The sequence below is a fragment of the Poecile atricapillus genome, chromosome 3, assembly GCF_030490865.1.
Source record: "Poecile atricapillus isolate bPoeAtr1 chromosome 3, bPoeAtr1.hap1, whole genome shotgun sequence".
NCBI classification, from domain to species: domain Eukaryota; kingdom Metazoa; phylum Chordata; class Aves; order Passeriformes; family Paridae; genus Poecile; species Poecile atricapillus.
In genome coordinates, this window is record NC_081251.1 from 12,885,086 (window position 1) to 12,899,847 (window position 14,762).

The window sequence follows — 14,762 nt, forward strand, 5'->3', positions numbered from 1 at the left end:
CAATCTTGGTATATTGTTTCTTTCTTCTAGGATTCTTCAATCTGCTCTGGCATTTAGAAAAGGGACATCATACACTTCTTGCCTCTAGTCATTCATATTGCTTGTCTCTGTACTTTTCACCTTTATTTTTATTGTACCCTTTTGAGAAAACAGGCAGAGGCAGAGTTGCACATTACTTTGTCACTTGATGGATTTTGGAGTTGCAGGGAGAGGGGGAAGGAAAGCAACTTTCACAGAGGGCAAAGACTGGGAACTTGAATTGAGTGAGATCTTTCTTAACCATTACATTTTTTAAGCAGTAGACTTTCAGCTTTAGTTGACATTATAAACCTGCAATGTCAGGGTAATTATTTTTAATTTAGTCTGCATGTAATTCATGACTTCTGCTGTTTGGAAAGGATTCTATTTTAAAGTCTATTTAAAAAAAAAAAAAATTGAAGCAGTTGGGATTTAAGGGCAAACCCAAGTGGCTTTTGAGTTACAGGGATAGGGAAGAAAGTATAAATTTTTAGATGGGAAGAGGGAAATTTAAATTGTTTTCTGAAAGTAGTTAGGTATATCCGGTGAATTCATGTCTGCAAAAAGAAGCATTTGCTAGGAACTGTTGGCTTTAGGCTGGAGTAAGTAACGCTTGCATAAAAATTAAACTTTTTAGTCTCTAATAATTGTTTATCAGAGTCAGTAAAGTAACTCAACTATGTTAAGAATAATTGGAGGCTAGAAACACGTAATTTGTATTGATGCATAAGTCAGTTAAAAATAGGCAATTTTTTCTAACTTGAATTGTAAATCTTTAGTGCTACTGAATCTGTAAAGAAATGACTTCTTAATTGTAACTGTGTGTCCTGGGTGTAACTTCATCACATCTATAGCAAGTATGCTGGATATGACAGCAAAACTATGAAGAATGCGTTCAATGTGGTATTTGGCAGTACAGGCTTGAGTAACTTTTTTCTTTCCATTACTTTTTTTTTTCCCTTCCAATCTCATATGGAGGGATCATAGCATTAGGATTGTGTGTGTGCATTTCGAGATGTCTTGGTTCCTTGTCATTCAGATCTCATTCATGCAGGGGTGGTTTTAAATTTGCATTCTAAACATCTGTAGTTGTTTATTTGTAGTAATTTTCTCTTTTAATGATTTGTTAGTCCAAAGAGGAGAATGTTGAAGTTTAAATTTCCATTAAATATGTGCACCTCTTTCCTTACTATTCTGCAAGACTTCTTTCTCTCTATAACAACCAAAGCAACCACTGCAGGAGCAGCCAAACAAAAGAAAATTTCCATAAAGTTTCTTTTGGGCTTCTGAGATAGGAAGATTTATTCAGGTGGGAAGCTCTTAAGAGAGTCATGAAAGAGCAGGTAACTACTGGGAGCAAGACTTTGCTTTCAGGGTAAATACAGTAGGTGACATGTACTGCAGTTTTCCTAAGAGGTCTTGCTGTGATTATTTACTTACTCTGTCTCCCCTATTGCTCCACTGTCAGGTAAATGCATCAGAGACTTTTGGGAAAGCCAGATTGTAAAAGAGAGAGGGGTAGGGGCAGAGTTTGTGTTCTCTTTAGTAGAATAATGGAATAGTTTATGTTGGAAAAGACCCCTGAGATCAAGACCAGCTTCAAATCTAACACTGCCAAGTTGACCTTTGAGCCATGTCCTTCAGTGCCACACCTCCACGTCTTTTAAATACCTTCCAGGGATGGAGACTCAGCCAAGAGGTAAGTGAGAGAAATTGATAGAGAGGGTCACACCTTGTCTAACAGGTTCCTTGGTACTCTTTGGGCTGTTCTTAGTGGAGCTGTGGGAACGAATGAGACCGAGAGAAGGGCAGGTTCTAGTGCATGTTCTTTGCATTCTAATTCTTCAGCCTTTGAAACTGCACAGGCCCTCAGGCTGCTTTTACAGCTTCTGTTGCCAGCTGGTCCTTGCCAACAACTGAATATCTTCTTAGCCTGGTAGTTTATAAAAAAAACAATTGTTATTTTATTGTTTTACTAATAAGGAAATAATCTCAAATGGGCCTGTAGGACTTGACAGCATCAAATAATTTTAACAAAGTGCATCACAAATTTTTGAGATGGAATAATAGTTAAGACATTAGTATGTGAACTGATGTTGGAGGAAAAAGCTATCTGTAATGTGAAATTGGACTTACCTGAAAATCTTAATGTTATTCTGTCATAGTAGTTCTGCTACAGTTTTTCAGACATTTGAAACAGCTTTTGAAATGAAACCCTTGTCTGTCCTTTGCTGTATAAAAGCTCCTTTTTTTTTTTTTTTCAATTAAGAAGGTATGTTAATATTAAAAAACCCCACCTAATTCCTCCCAAAAGAACATCGACAAAAAAAACCCCAAACCCAGCCAGCCAACTGAAAAACCAATCAAGCCCTCTGTCAAATGAAAACAGGAGTCTCCTCAAACCCTTTATGTTTGATTAGTCTGAGACCCTCGTGCCAGACCAGTCTGTCAGTGTACCATTATGAGGACTCATCATGCAGCATTTCTAGGTTGGAGGGCAGTTCTGTGGCAAACAGAGACCCCTCCTGGGTCTCCACATCTTTATTCAAGTTTGTTCCTCCCACTGTCAGTGGCTGCTAGCCTCTTGGAAGAACTCAGGCTTACAGTTGATGGAATAACACTCTTTATTAATAAAATTGCGACAGGTTAAGGTTCAAGGATTGCTGGTAATAGTATCTGACTGCAAAAATGTATTCTGGCTGGATTACTACAGCATGTATAATTTGGAGGGTTGGAATGACTATGTTAAAACACAAGATATTGTTTGCTAATGCACAGAAGAGGGAAAGAAAAGACTGACCAGCCTTCTGGGTGAGATGTGTATGGGACAGGGCAGTTTATGAGCATGCCTTGCTTTGTTCAGTGAGTTTAATGCCTGTTGCTAATTGAGATGGAGTTACTGATTTTTAGCTTATTGTTTCAACTCTTACTATATTGTGAAATTGATTTGTTAGCTGTGTTTATTTTTAAGCAACCGAGTTACAATGCTGCTTTTCAAGGGATGACAAGATTGTGTCAGTTGTTAGTTTATAAATAGGGATTGTCTGTAGTGTTGCTGTTTATTTTCAGGGTCAGGAGAAAATGAATTAAATTTAAACCAGCTTATTTTTCCAGTATGCTGCAACTCTAATGTCCCTACTTTGTACATGGTTTGTTTCTTATTTCTACAAGTGCCAGAACCTATAAAGTTCTTCTCTTCCTCACTGGTTTATGTTCTGCACAGCTTCACATGGTTTTCTAGTGTTTTATGCTGCATACACAGCTAGCCTTCTACACCAAGCCATAACTAATCATTCTAGTAATAATCCATGATGTTCTTAACCTGCAACTTAAACTGGCTTTTATTTGTTCAGCCTCAGTATTTATAGGATGTTTCACTGTAGAAGTTTGTAGTCAGAAACTCATATTAAAATTGAGAAAATCAGCACAGCAGGGCATATGTAATTTCAGTATGAGGATTTGTGCTAAAATTTGAACAACTGTATTTTTTTTCAAGTTGTGTATATCATAGGTTTTTACTTATTTCAGTCTTTTGTGACGGCATATGAAGTCAGAATACTTAGTGTGAAATGGTAACAACTCTGAAAGCATTTAATGAGTTTTTTCCTTTGTTTAAAGCATGGTTGGTAAGAAAAATCTATTAATTTTTTTTATTTACTCTTTAATGGTATAGGTAGAAAGTAGGTTTGTATGGATAACATACAGGCAAAACCACATTTGTAAAGCTGCACTAAGAAGTAATGAATCTGAAATAATTGATACTATAATTGACTGACATGCTTATTATGAATTCACTGAAATATTTTGTATGCTTTGTATTCCGTTAATTGAGTACCATAACAAATTAAAAAGACAAAGTTATGTAAAGCTTCTCTTTTTTGTCATATTAGCTACAAGAAAGGGGCACTGAAAATTCTTCCTTGGAATGAGCAGAAACATCGTGAGGAAGATTGGTGTGAAAAACCGGAATGCAGGTAAGTATATATAAAAGCAAAAATATAAAGAATTTATTTACTAATTCTTAAAATGTGGTAATAGACTCAGTAAGATTCACTTATTATTTTTGTACACACTAACTTGTGTTTTCAGCTTTTTTGGGGAGACTGAGCAAATGGAAAGCAGAAATTGTGCAAACCTGGATCTTCAGTAGAGAGCGTTCTTTCATGATCTGTCATATGTTTGAAATCTCTTACTAGTTCAGTAGAGAGGATGCTTTCTTTCATGATCTATCTCCTGTTCAAAATCTCTTAGTAGTTCCTTTGCTGACAAAATCTAACACTCACTGTGGTAGATTGATCATATAATTTTCTTTCATAAGTTTTAGGAAAAAGACTGATGTTAAAAAAAATCAGTAAACAAATATATACTTAAACATATACTTATTTTTTTCTAAAGGATGGTTATTGAACCAACTTTGCAAGATGAAGGCCAGTTTCTGTATGAAGTACAACCTGAGTTACTGAAGTACAGGACTACTGACCTTTCTGTAGATCTTGCCACTGATTGGTATTTGAGCAGAGCACAGGAAATTGAAGAATATGCAATGCAGGTGAGAATAGCACTGATGAAATTATGATGGCTGAGCAGCCTTCTTCAACAGAATCCTTAACAGTCTTAATGCATATTAATAGGACACTTTTCCCTCAGTAATGTACACTCCATCTCAACTTCATTATGGCTTTGGAAGTACTTGTTTTTTTCTTTCGCAGTGTACTTAGGCTTGCTCTAAAGTTTACTCAGCCATATAATTAATCCATAGAAATGAATAAGGAAGCCAGTAGATTCTGTTTCATTTGGTTTACTATAGCAGACAGTAGCTCTTTTGTAATCCATGAAAAGTGTTTACTATTGCATTTTATGTTTGTAACTAAGGTAGGAAAAGTTGTGCACAGCATGTTGGGAATGTCACAGGCTACTGTATTATGTGTATTGATATGTGCCAGTCACACGTGTCACTGTCATGCCAAGAAATGGTACTGTCATGATTTCTTCCTGGCAGTTTTATTGTGTGTCTGTTGGACTACCATGCAGCTTATTTCTGCTTGATTTTCTTTATATGTTAGAAGTGTTTGAAACTCTCTGAGTCAAAGATAAGCACTGCACGTAAGAAGAGAGCTCATCACTCGTGTGCTCTGATATTTTATTGCTTCTCAAGCCAATTTAGCTGCATGAAAAGGAGGGTGACTGGAAGTATCACTATAGATTAGTTCTGATGAGTGAGTTCTTCTATTCTATGAGCTTGCACTCCTCCAGGGCTCTTTTTAATCATAGTTGCCTGTGATCTTAACAACCAGTCAGTAGTTATAGAAATAAAAGCAACTTCCAAGGATGAGTTAAATTACATAACATATAAATTAAGTTGCATTCTGCTCTTCAAGACTTATGTCTGCCTTGCTGAATATTTACAGCCAGTATTGTGTTCTTTGAAATCAAAACAGAATCTTTCATATAAAGGTTGTTGCAGTCACTAGGGACTGTCATTGGTTTTTGTGATAGAATATGCAACTAATAAAATTATTAAATCACAGTCAGCTAGAAAAGTCATATTACATGTCAGTTACCTAATTGTCTTAGTTTAAAGCAATCCTTCATATTCCAGATGAGCTGTGTCTCATCTCCAGAGGGACTAATATTATCTATACGTGTATATATATATATATGCATCTTGGTTAAGAACATATAATTATATCATCCCCTAAGATTAAGCATTTTATGTGCTCTTCATAAGGCTGAGAAAGGCAATGGATTTATCAGTACAGTCCAGGAAAACTTCTAGGAACTTGCTAGTAAGCAACAGGGGAATAAAATAGATGCACAGACAGGACACAGATTGAAGCTGGTGTTTGGCAAATACTTGTACAGAAGTGTTTTTAGTGTTTTTTAATTATTTTTCAGGTTGACTGTGCTCTGTCCCTAGTTCGTCTTGGCATGGAGAGGAGCATTCCTGGTCTGCAGGTGCTTTGTGACAATCTGATCACTCTTGAGACAGTGGTTTATGAGACTGATGGTGATCGAACTTTGACTTTGAAGGAACTTTTAGAAATGAAAGACATTGAGAAGCTGAGACTGTTGATGAAGAATGTAAGTATTTTGAATAAATCAATAAGTATACCTTGAAATCCAGTAACTCAGGTTACCCTGGATGCTGTATAAAGACACTGTTATTTTTCTGATGAACCTCCATCTTTAATTCAATAAAAATTCTACATTTTTACTGTTCCTTTTGTTTTTGTTGTTGTGGTAGGGTTTATTTCTTTTTCTTTCTTTCTAACAAAAGCTAAATTTGGTCAGTTTTCTCAAAGACCCACTTTATCCCTGGCTGAAGACTAAATGTTAATAAATCTTACTTTGAAAGCTGTGAATTAGCCTTTTTTTAAGGATCTTCAGTTTAGCTCTTGATGATGCTGCAGATACAACAATATTGAATGTGTTCCTTGGAATTTTTTGGTGTCTTTAAATGTTGTCAGGCAATTTTAGTATTTGCCTCTCTACCAGATGTGTGTTCTTGTCTCTGTATTGAGTTTGAGCATGGCATTTCAGAACAGAGAAAGATCTCTTGGAAGGGCTGAAAAATAGCTACAGATGGAACAGGAACCTTAAATTCAGTTGAAGAACACATAAACACCAGAGGAGAATAGGAAAATACTCAGAAATTTAATTTAATTTTTTTTTTTTTCTGGGAGGGTGTGTGGGTTTGTTTGTTTTTGGATTTATATAGCCACTCATCACTTGTTTTTCTATCTTACATTCTTGCTGAAATACTGAAAGTAATGCTAGTCCGACATGCTTGCATGGTCCTTCACTCATTCTGAAACTGCAGGAGGAAGACAGGCTTTCCTCATGCAATGGGATTTACTCCTGTTCTGCTCAGTTTCCCCAAGCCTTTGAGTAGCAGAAAGATTGTTTCAGTGCTTCATGATGTAGTGATCTGTTTGTGATAGGTGAAGATAACTGTTTCAGTTATATTGATCAAAAAAGGTTCTATTTGTTTTTTGCTTTTCCTGCTTGTTTAGGACAATGAAGCTGAACCTGTTCTTATATTTCCTCTCTGTAACTCTTTGTGCTTTCCAGTCCTCAGATGAAAAATACGTGAAGAATGTTTATCAGTGGATGATCCCTTTTCTCCACCGCTGTGAAAACCAGTCCCCCGGTCTTGCAAATGCCCTTTTTAAAGAATATTTAGTAACACTGGCAAAGGAGGACTTGACTCTACCTCTGAAGATATTTCAGAATTCAAAACCTGCTGTAAGTAAAGAGCTCTGTTAACTCTACTAGTTTCTTTGGGAATTCTTGTCCTGAAGAGATGAATTCAGAAATAGAGTTAGTTCATCTAAGTCAGATCATCCTTCTGATTTCTCTTGTTTTCTTGCACCCAGGATTTGTTACATTTTAGCAAACATTAACGAAAAAGTTTTTTACCATAAATTATAATGCAGCTAAACTGTCCTTGATGAGACTGTCAAATTAATGTAATAATGATTCTAGCCTAGTAAAATAAAAATTATTGAATGGATTCCTCTTCGAAGTAATTTCCTGGTGACGGTTTAAAATAAATTCCTGACATATTTCCTTTTTAAAAAGTGGATGTGAAAGAGTTTAATGATCTCACTGTTTTTTTCTTGAGGAATTTTACTAGGAGTAGATTTCAAGTTACTTACCCCTCTCCTGCCTTCCACAGCAAATGTAAAGAATAAAGTGGGGGCCATTAGGATTGAGGTGAGAGTTCAATGAGTAAGGGTTGAAGTTGCCTCCTATGAGTGTTTCATGATGCTTCTATGGCTTCAATAATTATTCCAGAGCACACAGGCACATATTTGCATGCTGTTGAATGTTCTGAGTGTACAGACAGAAATCAACCAGCGAAGCACAACCACAGCTCTTCTATGTATGTTGGTACTGTTGTACATATTAAATATGTCTGACAAATGTTTGCAGCAGTTGCCTTGCTCTGTCCTGCACCCTTTCCACTTCTCAAATTCAGAAAGGGTAAATGGCATACCACTGTTCTTTCAAGTGTCTGCACTGCAGAAAACTAGCCAAGATAGGCTTTGGGTTGTGACTTTACCAGGTTGTTAGCAAGAGACATTCTAATTGCACCTGAAGACAACTTAGTTATTTGGAGTACACATTTTTTTACATTCAAAAGAAAGTTAACTGTTGAATTAGAAACAAGAAATAAAAACCAGTGTACTTTCTTTTCTTATTAGTGTCAGCAAAAAATTATTCCTGATCAGGACCAGCTTATGATTACGGCGCTGGAGTGTATTTATAGCTGTGAGCGAGATGACCAGCTCTCTCTCTGTTACGATATTTTGGAATGCCTTCCACAAAGAGGATATGGGTAAAAATTTTCAGCTGGTTATTTGGGAATATTTTAGAAATATTAAATATAGTTGTGAATTAATGCTTTAAAAAGGCTTAAGTTACTAAGGGCAGACAGAATTACTGGGATATTCTATTCACCTCTGAGCTCCCGTGACTGTAATTTGTATATCTGTATATTTCTACTGTGTACATCCTCTAGCAGTTAATGCAGTAAAACAAGAGTTAAAGTGGCGGCCCAGACCAAGGCTTCTGTATTGTTTCTTAGACTTTTATAGTCTGATGAATTGAGACCAAGTCTTAGTGCTGTCTTACTGGTTTTGTTATAATAGTGGCATCTTGCACTTAACTTAAAAGCAGCAATATGTCCCTGTGAGAGGGGGAAGATAGACAACCTTTTGAGGGACAGGTAATGCTCAAGAAAGTGAAAACTTGAAGAGGAGATATCCTGTGATCTGCAAACTATTCTTCCAGTATGTTTTACATGAAGGAAGGAGAGAGCCTGAGAAAAGTCTAAGGAAGAAGGATAACCTCTGGTCTTGGGAAACTGAATGACCCTCTAAATTTTAAGTGTCTTTACAGCAAGAAGCCCAACAATTTTAATATTTCCAAGTAAACATATATTTGATTTTAATCAAGGAGTGTGTGACTGCTTATCTTTGCATCTATGTAATATGAATTACGAGAGGAAATTTTAAGGAATATCTATGTGTATGTATATATTTAATTGTGTGATATCATTGCAGGCCTGAAACAGATAAAACTAACACTCTTCATGATGAAGTAGATGAACTGGAACAAATTCTAAGGTATTTAATTTTGCTAAAATAAATAGTGTATTCTTACAGAAATCACATAGGCATAGCCAAAAATTTTTTATGATAAGAAACCAGCAAAAATATTTCTTTTTAATGCTGTCAACAAGATTATCTGTATAATTTTTATATTCAGAACACAGAAATTTTGGTTTTATCTATTTGAATATTATAAATCTCTAGAGATATTTTTCTTGGAATAAAGCTTTGAGGCTTTGTGTTTTGGGGTTTTTTTCTGTTTTCTTTGGTGTTTTGTTTTTTTTTTTTTGGTGGGGGGGGCTTTGTTGGAGATTTGTTTGATTGGGGATTTTTTGTTTTGTTTGTCTTATTTTTGGTGGGGCTTTCTGGAAGAGGGAGAAGAGGGTTAACCTGAGGAATTAGTTTTGATCTTGATATTCTATAATGCTTTGAGTGATCAAAGACTAAATCTGTCAAGGTATGTCATCAGGTATTGGTGGTATGTGTTTACCCTACTGTATTATTAATATACATATGTTAAAAAAAATGTAGGTAATGTTACTCTGGCTAATCTATACAGTAAGAGATTTTATGGAGACTGTTTGCATTTGCAGTGCATATTTTTGAGAGAGCTTTAAGAGTTCTGGTGCTGCAGCAGTAGTTGTAGAGTTGTGCAGGATTCCAAAATGCTGCCTGTGTTTGCAGTGTGTCGGAGCTGCTGGAGAAGCACGGCCTGCAGAAGCCGGTTTCCTTTGTGAAGGACACCAAGGACAATGCAGAGGAGGCACGGAAGCTGATGATTAGGCTGACAAGACACACAGGTCGCAAGTTAGTATTCCAGGGGGAGTGAGGGAGAAGAGGGGAAGGGCAGTGAGGTAACAGAGCCTGCCTGCCTGCTTTATGGCAGTAGGGCGCTGTGCTGTTCACCCTGAAGACAGTGTACATAAACACTTTTGTTGAACTGGTGATTAATGTCATTAGTGTTTCCACAGTCAAAAATCTTTGCCTGCCTTCAATCCTGCTTTGGTATGTTCATGTTCAAGTAAACAAGCTTAAAATGCATACTGGCTGCAGAATACTGCAGGATGATGAACTGTGAAAGTTAACATATTGTAAAAGAGATCCTTTAAGACCTATTAAATTTTATTGGGAGTGTAGGATTTGTAAAATAATTCTTTGGTTTTTTTGGTGTGTTTTCTTGGAACCCTTGTAATTGGGTAATTTATTGATTTTAGGTATTGATTTTACCACTTACAGTCCCAGTATAATATTTCAATTTTTCTAGTTTAACTCATCTTTCATTTAACTCATCTTTCAACTGTATATGAATTATTAAATAGCTCTTGGTATAAGCAGATAAAAATTTTGAATCCCAGGAGAACCAGCCATAATTGGGGGTGATTTTTCTTTCTTATTTGAAGCAAATATACACAACAGTGTATCCATGATGGTAGAGTGGAATTTATATTTTTAGTAGTCTGAAAGCTTTTTAAGACTTTTAGAAATCTCTCTTTAGAAAGATCAAGACAATACCTCTGTAGGAAAAATGTTGATTTTTCCACTTGTGTTGGAGACTCTTTGTTTTGCCACAGTAAAAGCTAATGCCACATGAGAAAATCACTATTAGCTAGAACTAGCTCATGTAATTTAAAAAGGTCTTTTTTTTTAATCTGAAAGGCTCAAGATAATGCCAAGAAACCTTCATAGTGTTTTTCCTACTAAAAGTTTTGGTAGAGCAAAAGAAGTCGAAGTTTTGTGGATAAATAGAGATCCACAGATCCAGAGGGTCAAGAGTCTGAATGCACTTAATTTTAAGAAACAAAATAAAGTTGCAGCTTTATTCTCTTGTGATTGCATGCCATTGATTAGTCCTTTGAGATTGCCTACAATGAAGAGCATTTTAATGATCCTCAGTTGCTGTTACAGACTTGGTTTTGCCCTGCAGTTCCCAGATCAGCAGGAAGATAGCATTTCCAACTTCCTGATGTACTACAGAAAACTATCAAAACCTACTTGGGGATCTTGAGAAATATTGCTTAAATCCCTGTCTTATCCCACAAAAAAAGCACTTTGGGTACTGCATTGTTGTCAACCTTTTTTTCCAACAAACACTGTTTTAATAGTAATTAATATTAAAAGCCTTTTGTCTTTGAATCACTTCCAGTTAAAAATCTAATTAAATATTGAAATAGCATTTGAGGAAACTCATATTTTTGGTGATGGAAATCTACTGCTTTTCTTTAAAATTGTTGGGGAAGAGAATATTTAATTTTAAAAAATATTTGTAGGCAACCATCTGTTGGTGAGACACAGTGGAAGGAATTGCTCCAGGATATGTTGGACATGCAGCAGAAAGTGTATAGGTGCTTACATTCAGATACTTGCTATGAGGTGAGTTTTATGTCTTCTTACTGGCTTCTCTCCCAACTAAGCTACACATTCTTATTTCATATTGTTGCTCACAGATGTAAATACATTTTTCTGTGTTGTTACTTGGTTGTTTACTGCTTTTTTTTTACAGTATTTTATTTAAGTAAAAAATTTCTGGTGTTTATTCATTTTATCTAAAGCTATAAATGCCCTGTATATCTTTCATTAAAATTCAACTTTTTAGAAATTGAGTCAGTTTTGTGAGACTTTCTTACATAGAAACTGTCAAATCTGTTTAGCAATAAACACTCCAGACTAATGAAAATAAAACGTTATCTTCACTCAAGCATTTCTTAAACATGGAATTCTGGTTTGCTAATATTATCCAAGATCATTATAGGGTTATGGACAGTCTGCTGCTTGCAATTGAAGTAAAATTATGTGAGATGAGAAATCTAATTTCATTGAAGGTAAAAAACCCCTTGCATGTGCATGAAGTCCAAACCCATGTCGTTAGTATTTAAAAAAGATAGGTGTTACACAGATGTGGCATTTACTGTGACATATATTGTTTATTTACATTTTCACTTCAGTGTACTGCAATTAAATACAGATGCATTTCTATGTCCTGTATAATTAGTGTTTATAGCGAAGAAGGTTTTATTGCAATTTACAGAATTGCTTATGGCTACCCCTCTGATTAGCTCTTAGGAGAAGTTTTAAGAGCAAATTAGAAAAAAAAAAAAAAGGAAAAAGACAATGCTATTCAACTTACGAGAAATATCACTCTCTGTAGTTGTACGGCTAGAAAATCTGCAACATGTTTAATAGTCATGGTTTTGTGTTATGCTGCAACTTGGTATACTTGAAATATTTTTTAAGTGCATGTTAAGAAATTGTAATACTAGAGCACTCTGCAAATAAGGCATTTGCTTTACTCAAATCTTAATGTAAGTTTTCTGTTATTTTTTTAAACTCTGAACTATATGATTAAAAAACACGACAAGGTTTTGGAAAGAATTATGTAGGAGTGCTAAAAATGCTTTGAAATGTAGTGCTGTCATATGCAGCTATACTTTGATAACTTCAAAATTTATAAACTGATGAGGCAGTAAGGATTTGCAATCCCCTATGAGGTTTGGGTATTTTTTAGCATGATGCTTACTCTCTTCTTTCATGCACAGTGAATTCTAATTGTCCTCTTGACTTCATAAATTTTCAGAGAGGTAAATGTTCTGTGTGTGATCTTAGAGGAGGAAGGGTCAGTTCTGATATTTTGCATCTCTTGCTGTTCTTGAGGGGTTAATATGTTGTGAAATGGAAGATGATCTAATTCTGTGATGTTCTTCAAGAAGCGCTGAGCTGTTCCAGAGAATGAGATGGTTTGGAGAGGTTCTTCCTATAAAAGAAATACCTTGAAATAAAATATGATTGGATAGAGTGCTAAATAAACTCATTTATGCCTTCTTTCCCATGAAAGGTTGGACCAGATGATCTTTTGAGATCCCTTCTGACCTGGGCTCTTCTATGATTCATTGATCCTCTTGAATTTGTTATGAACTTTCAAACCTTTCTTAAAGGCCATATTGTTGCAGCTGTGATATTTCTGAAATGATTAAATTTTTATGTTCATTTTCATTAGGACTGTAATGACTGTGCTTAAAAAAAAAAAAGCAAATTATTTTTGTAAGGAGTTGAGATTATTTTGAGTGTCTTAAATGGGGCAAAACTTTTACCTTGAAATTGATTAGGTTTTTTGTGGCAGATGCAGCATTATATGAGTTTGCATTCTTTGAAGGTAGTCTTGATTGAAATTTAAAGACCATCTTAAATACACAGTTCAAAATGTTTTTAGTTACTTTAGGTATACAAAATTTTTCTCTTACGTTGTTGGTTTTAAGGTCTTAATACTGAACTGCCATTTCAGATTCTTACAGCGTATTAACACCTCCGAATGTAGGTATATTTTGATGTCTTAAATCATACTATAAAAAGAAACTCAATATGCTTTTTTTTAAACTTCCAGTAAATAGAAACTATCTACTAGTTAATTTTAGCTTTACTTAAGTGCATTGTAGAAATAATTCCCTTGGTAGAAGTTAGATTTTCTGCTTGGACTGAATATATTCTTTTGGTTTCAGGCATCCTTGTATTCAAAGGTGTTAATGCCATACAATGCAGATAAGCTTATTTAAAGCTGCTGCTCATGCAGGTTATTAAATTACTGTTCTTTCTTTTAGATATTCACCGAAAGTCTTTTATGCTCAAGCAGTATAGACAATATCCACCTGGCTGGGCAAATGATGCATTGCAGTGTTTGGTCAGTGGATCTCCCAGGTTCATCAAAAGGGAAGCCACAGTACCGAGTCAGCTATGCGAGAAGCATTGAACTAGTTTTGGCCGCTGGTAGAGAATATTTCAATTCTTCAGCGAGTTTGACTGATAGCTGTATGGAATTGGCCAGGTACATTTACAGCTATCATATATATAAATACAACTGATTGAATGTTATCACTGCATTTATTTGTTAGTATCTCTCCCCCCCCCCCCCCCCCCCCCCCCTTTTTCTATTGAGAATCTTTTTCATAAGCAGGCTCTGGAAATACAGAATAGTGTTGCTTTTAATGCGAGGAGTTTAAAGACCCTTTTAATGCATAAGGGTTCTGTGACCAGCTTTTCTCTTAGGGTTTTATGGTGATATTTCAAAATACGTGGTTTATAGCTCAAATACTTGCTATGAAAGTGTGACTGTGTGTTTATTCTGTTTAGTAATATGTTTTGGTCCTCCTGATTTACCTTCAATCATTTGTTTCATGGTAACTTAACTTGAGTTTCTCAGAGTGATTACCATGTGTGGGTCTCCTAGTAGCCTTCATATATACGTTGGTTTATGTAGAATATCTTCACAGAATCACTAGGTTGGAAGAGACCTTCAAGATCATCAAGTCCAATCTAGCCCTAATACCTCAACTAAACCATGCCACTGAGTGCCACATCTGTTTTTAAACACATCCAGGGATGATCACTTCGCCACCTCCCTGGGCAGACAATTTCAGCTTCTCTTTTGCTCCTTTATTCCACTCCTATTTTAATCTTCACCCTGAAATATTTGTCAATGTGCCTGAAAAATCTGATGGGGTCAGATGGGATGTTCAGATAACATACAGTTTTGGTTTTAATTTAAAATGTGTATTCTTAATTAACATGTGGAGAAAAAATATGATAGACTGGACAAATCAAATACTTTGCTGATTTAGTGTGTATGGTGAATCAAGCCAT

At 35.5% G+C, this 14,762-nt stretch overlaps 1 protein-coding gene across 2 annotated transcripts in view; it reads left to right on the forward strand.

Annotated features, from left to right (window-relative positions):
- The window catches only part of NBAS (NBAS subunit of NRZ tethering complex), a 161,350-nt gene that overhangs the window by 38,869 nt on the left and 107,719 nt on the right, over window positions 1-14,762 (forward strand). For both annotated transcript variants that reach the window (XM_058834123.1, XM_058834124.1), the window contains exons 22-30: window positions 3,909-3,992; window positions 4,414-4,567; window positions 5,914-6,099; window positions 7,090-7,263; window positions 8,226-8,359; window positions 9,087-9,149; window positions 9,819-9,941; window positions 11,402-11,504; window positions 13,724-13,947. In XM_058834123.1, the coding sequence (XP_058690106.1) occupies window positions 3,909-3,992; window positions 4,414-4,567; window positions 5,914-6,099; window positions 7,090-7,263; window positions 8,226-8,359; window positions 9,087-9,149; window positions 9,819-9,941; window positions 11,402-11,504; window positions 13,724-13,947 (1,245 nt within the window). The remainder of the gene's footprint in view (window positions 1-3,908; window positions 3,993-4,413; window positions 4,568-5,913; window positions 6,100-7,089; window positions 7,264-8,225; window positions 8,360-9,086; window positions 9,150-9,818; window positions 9,942-11,401; window positions 11,505-13,723; window positions 13,948-14,762) is intronic.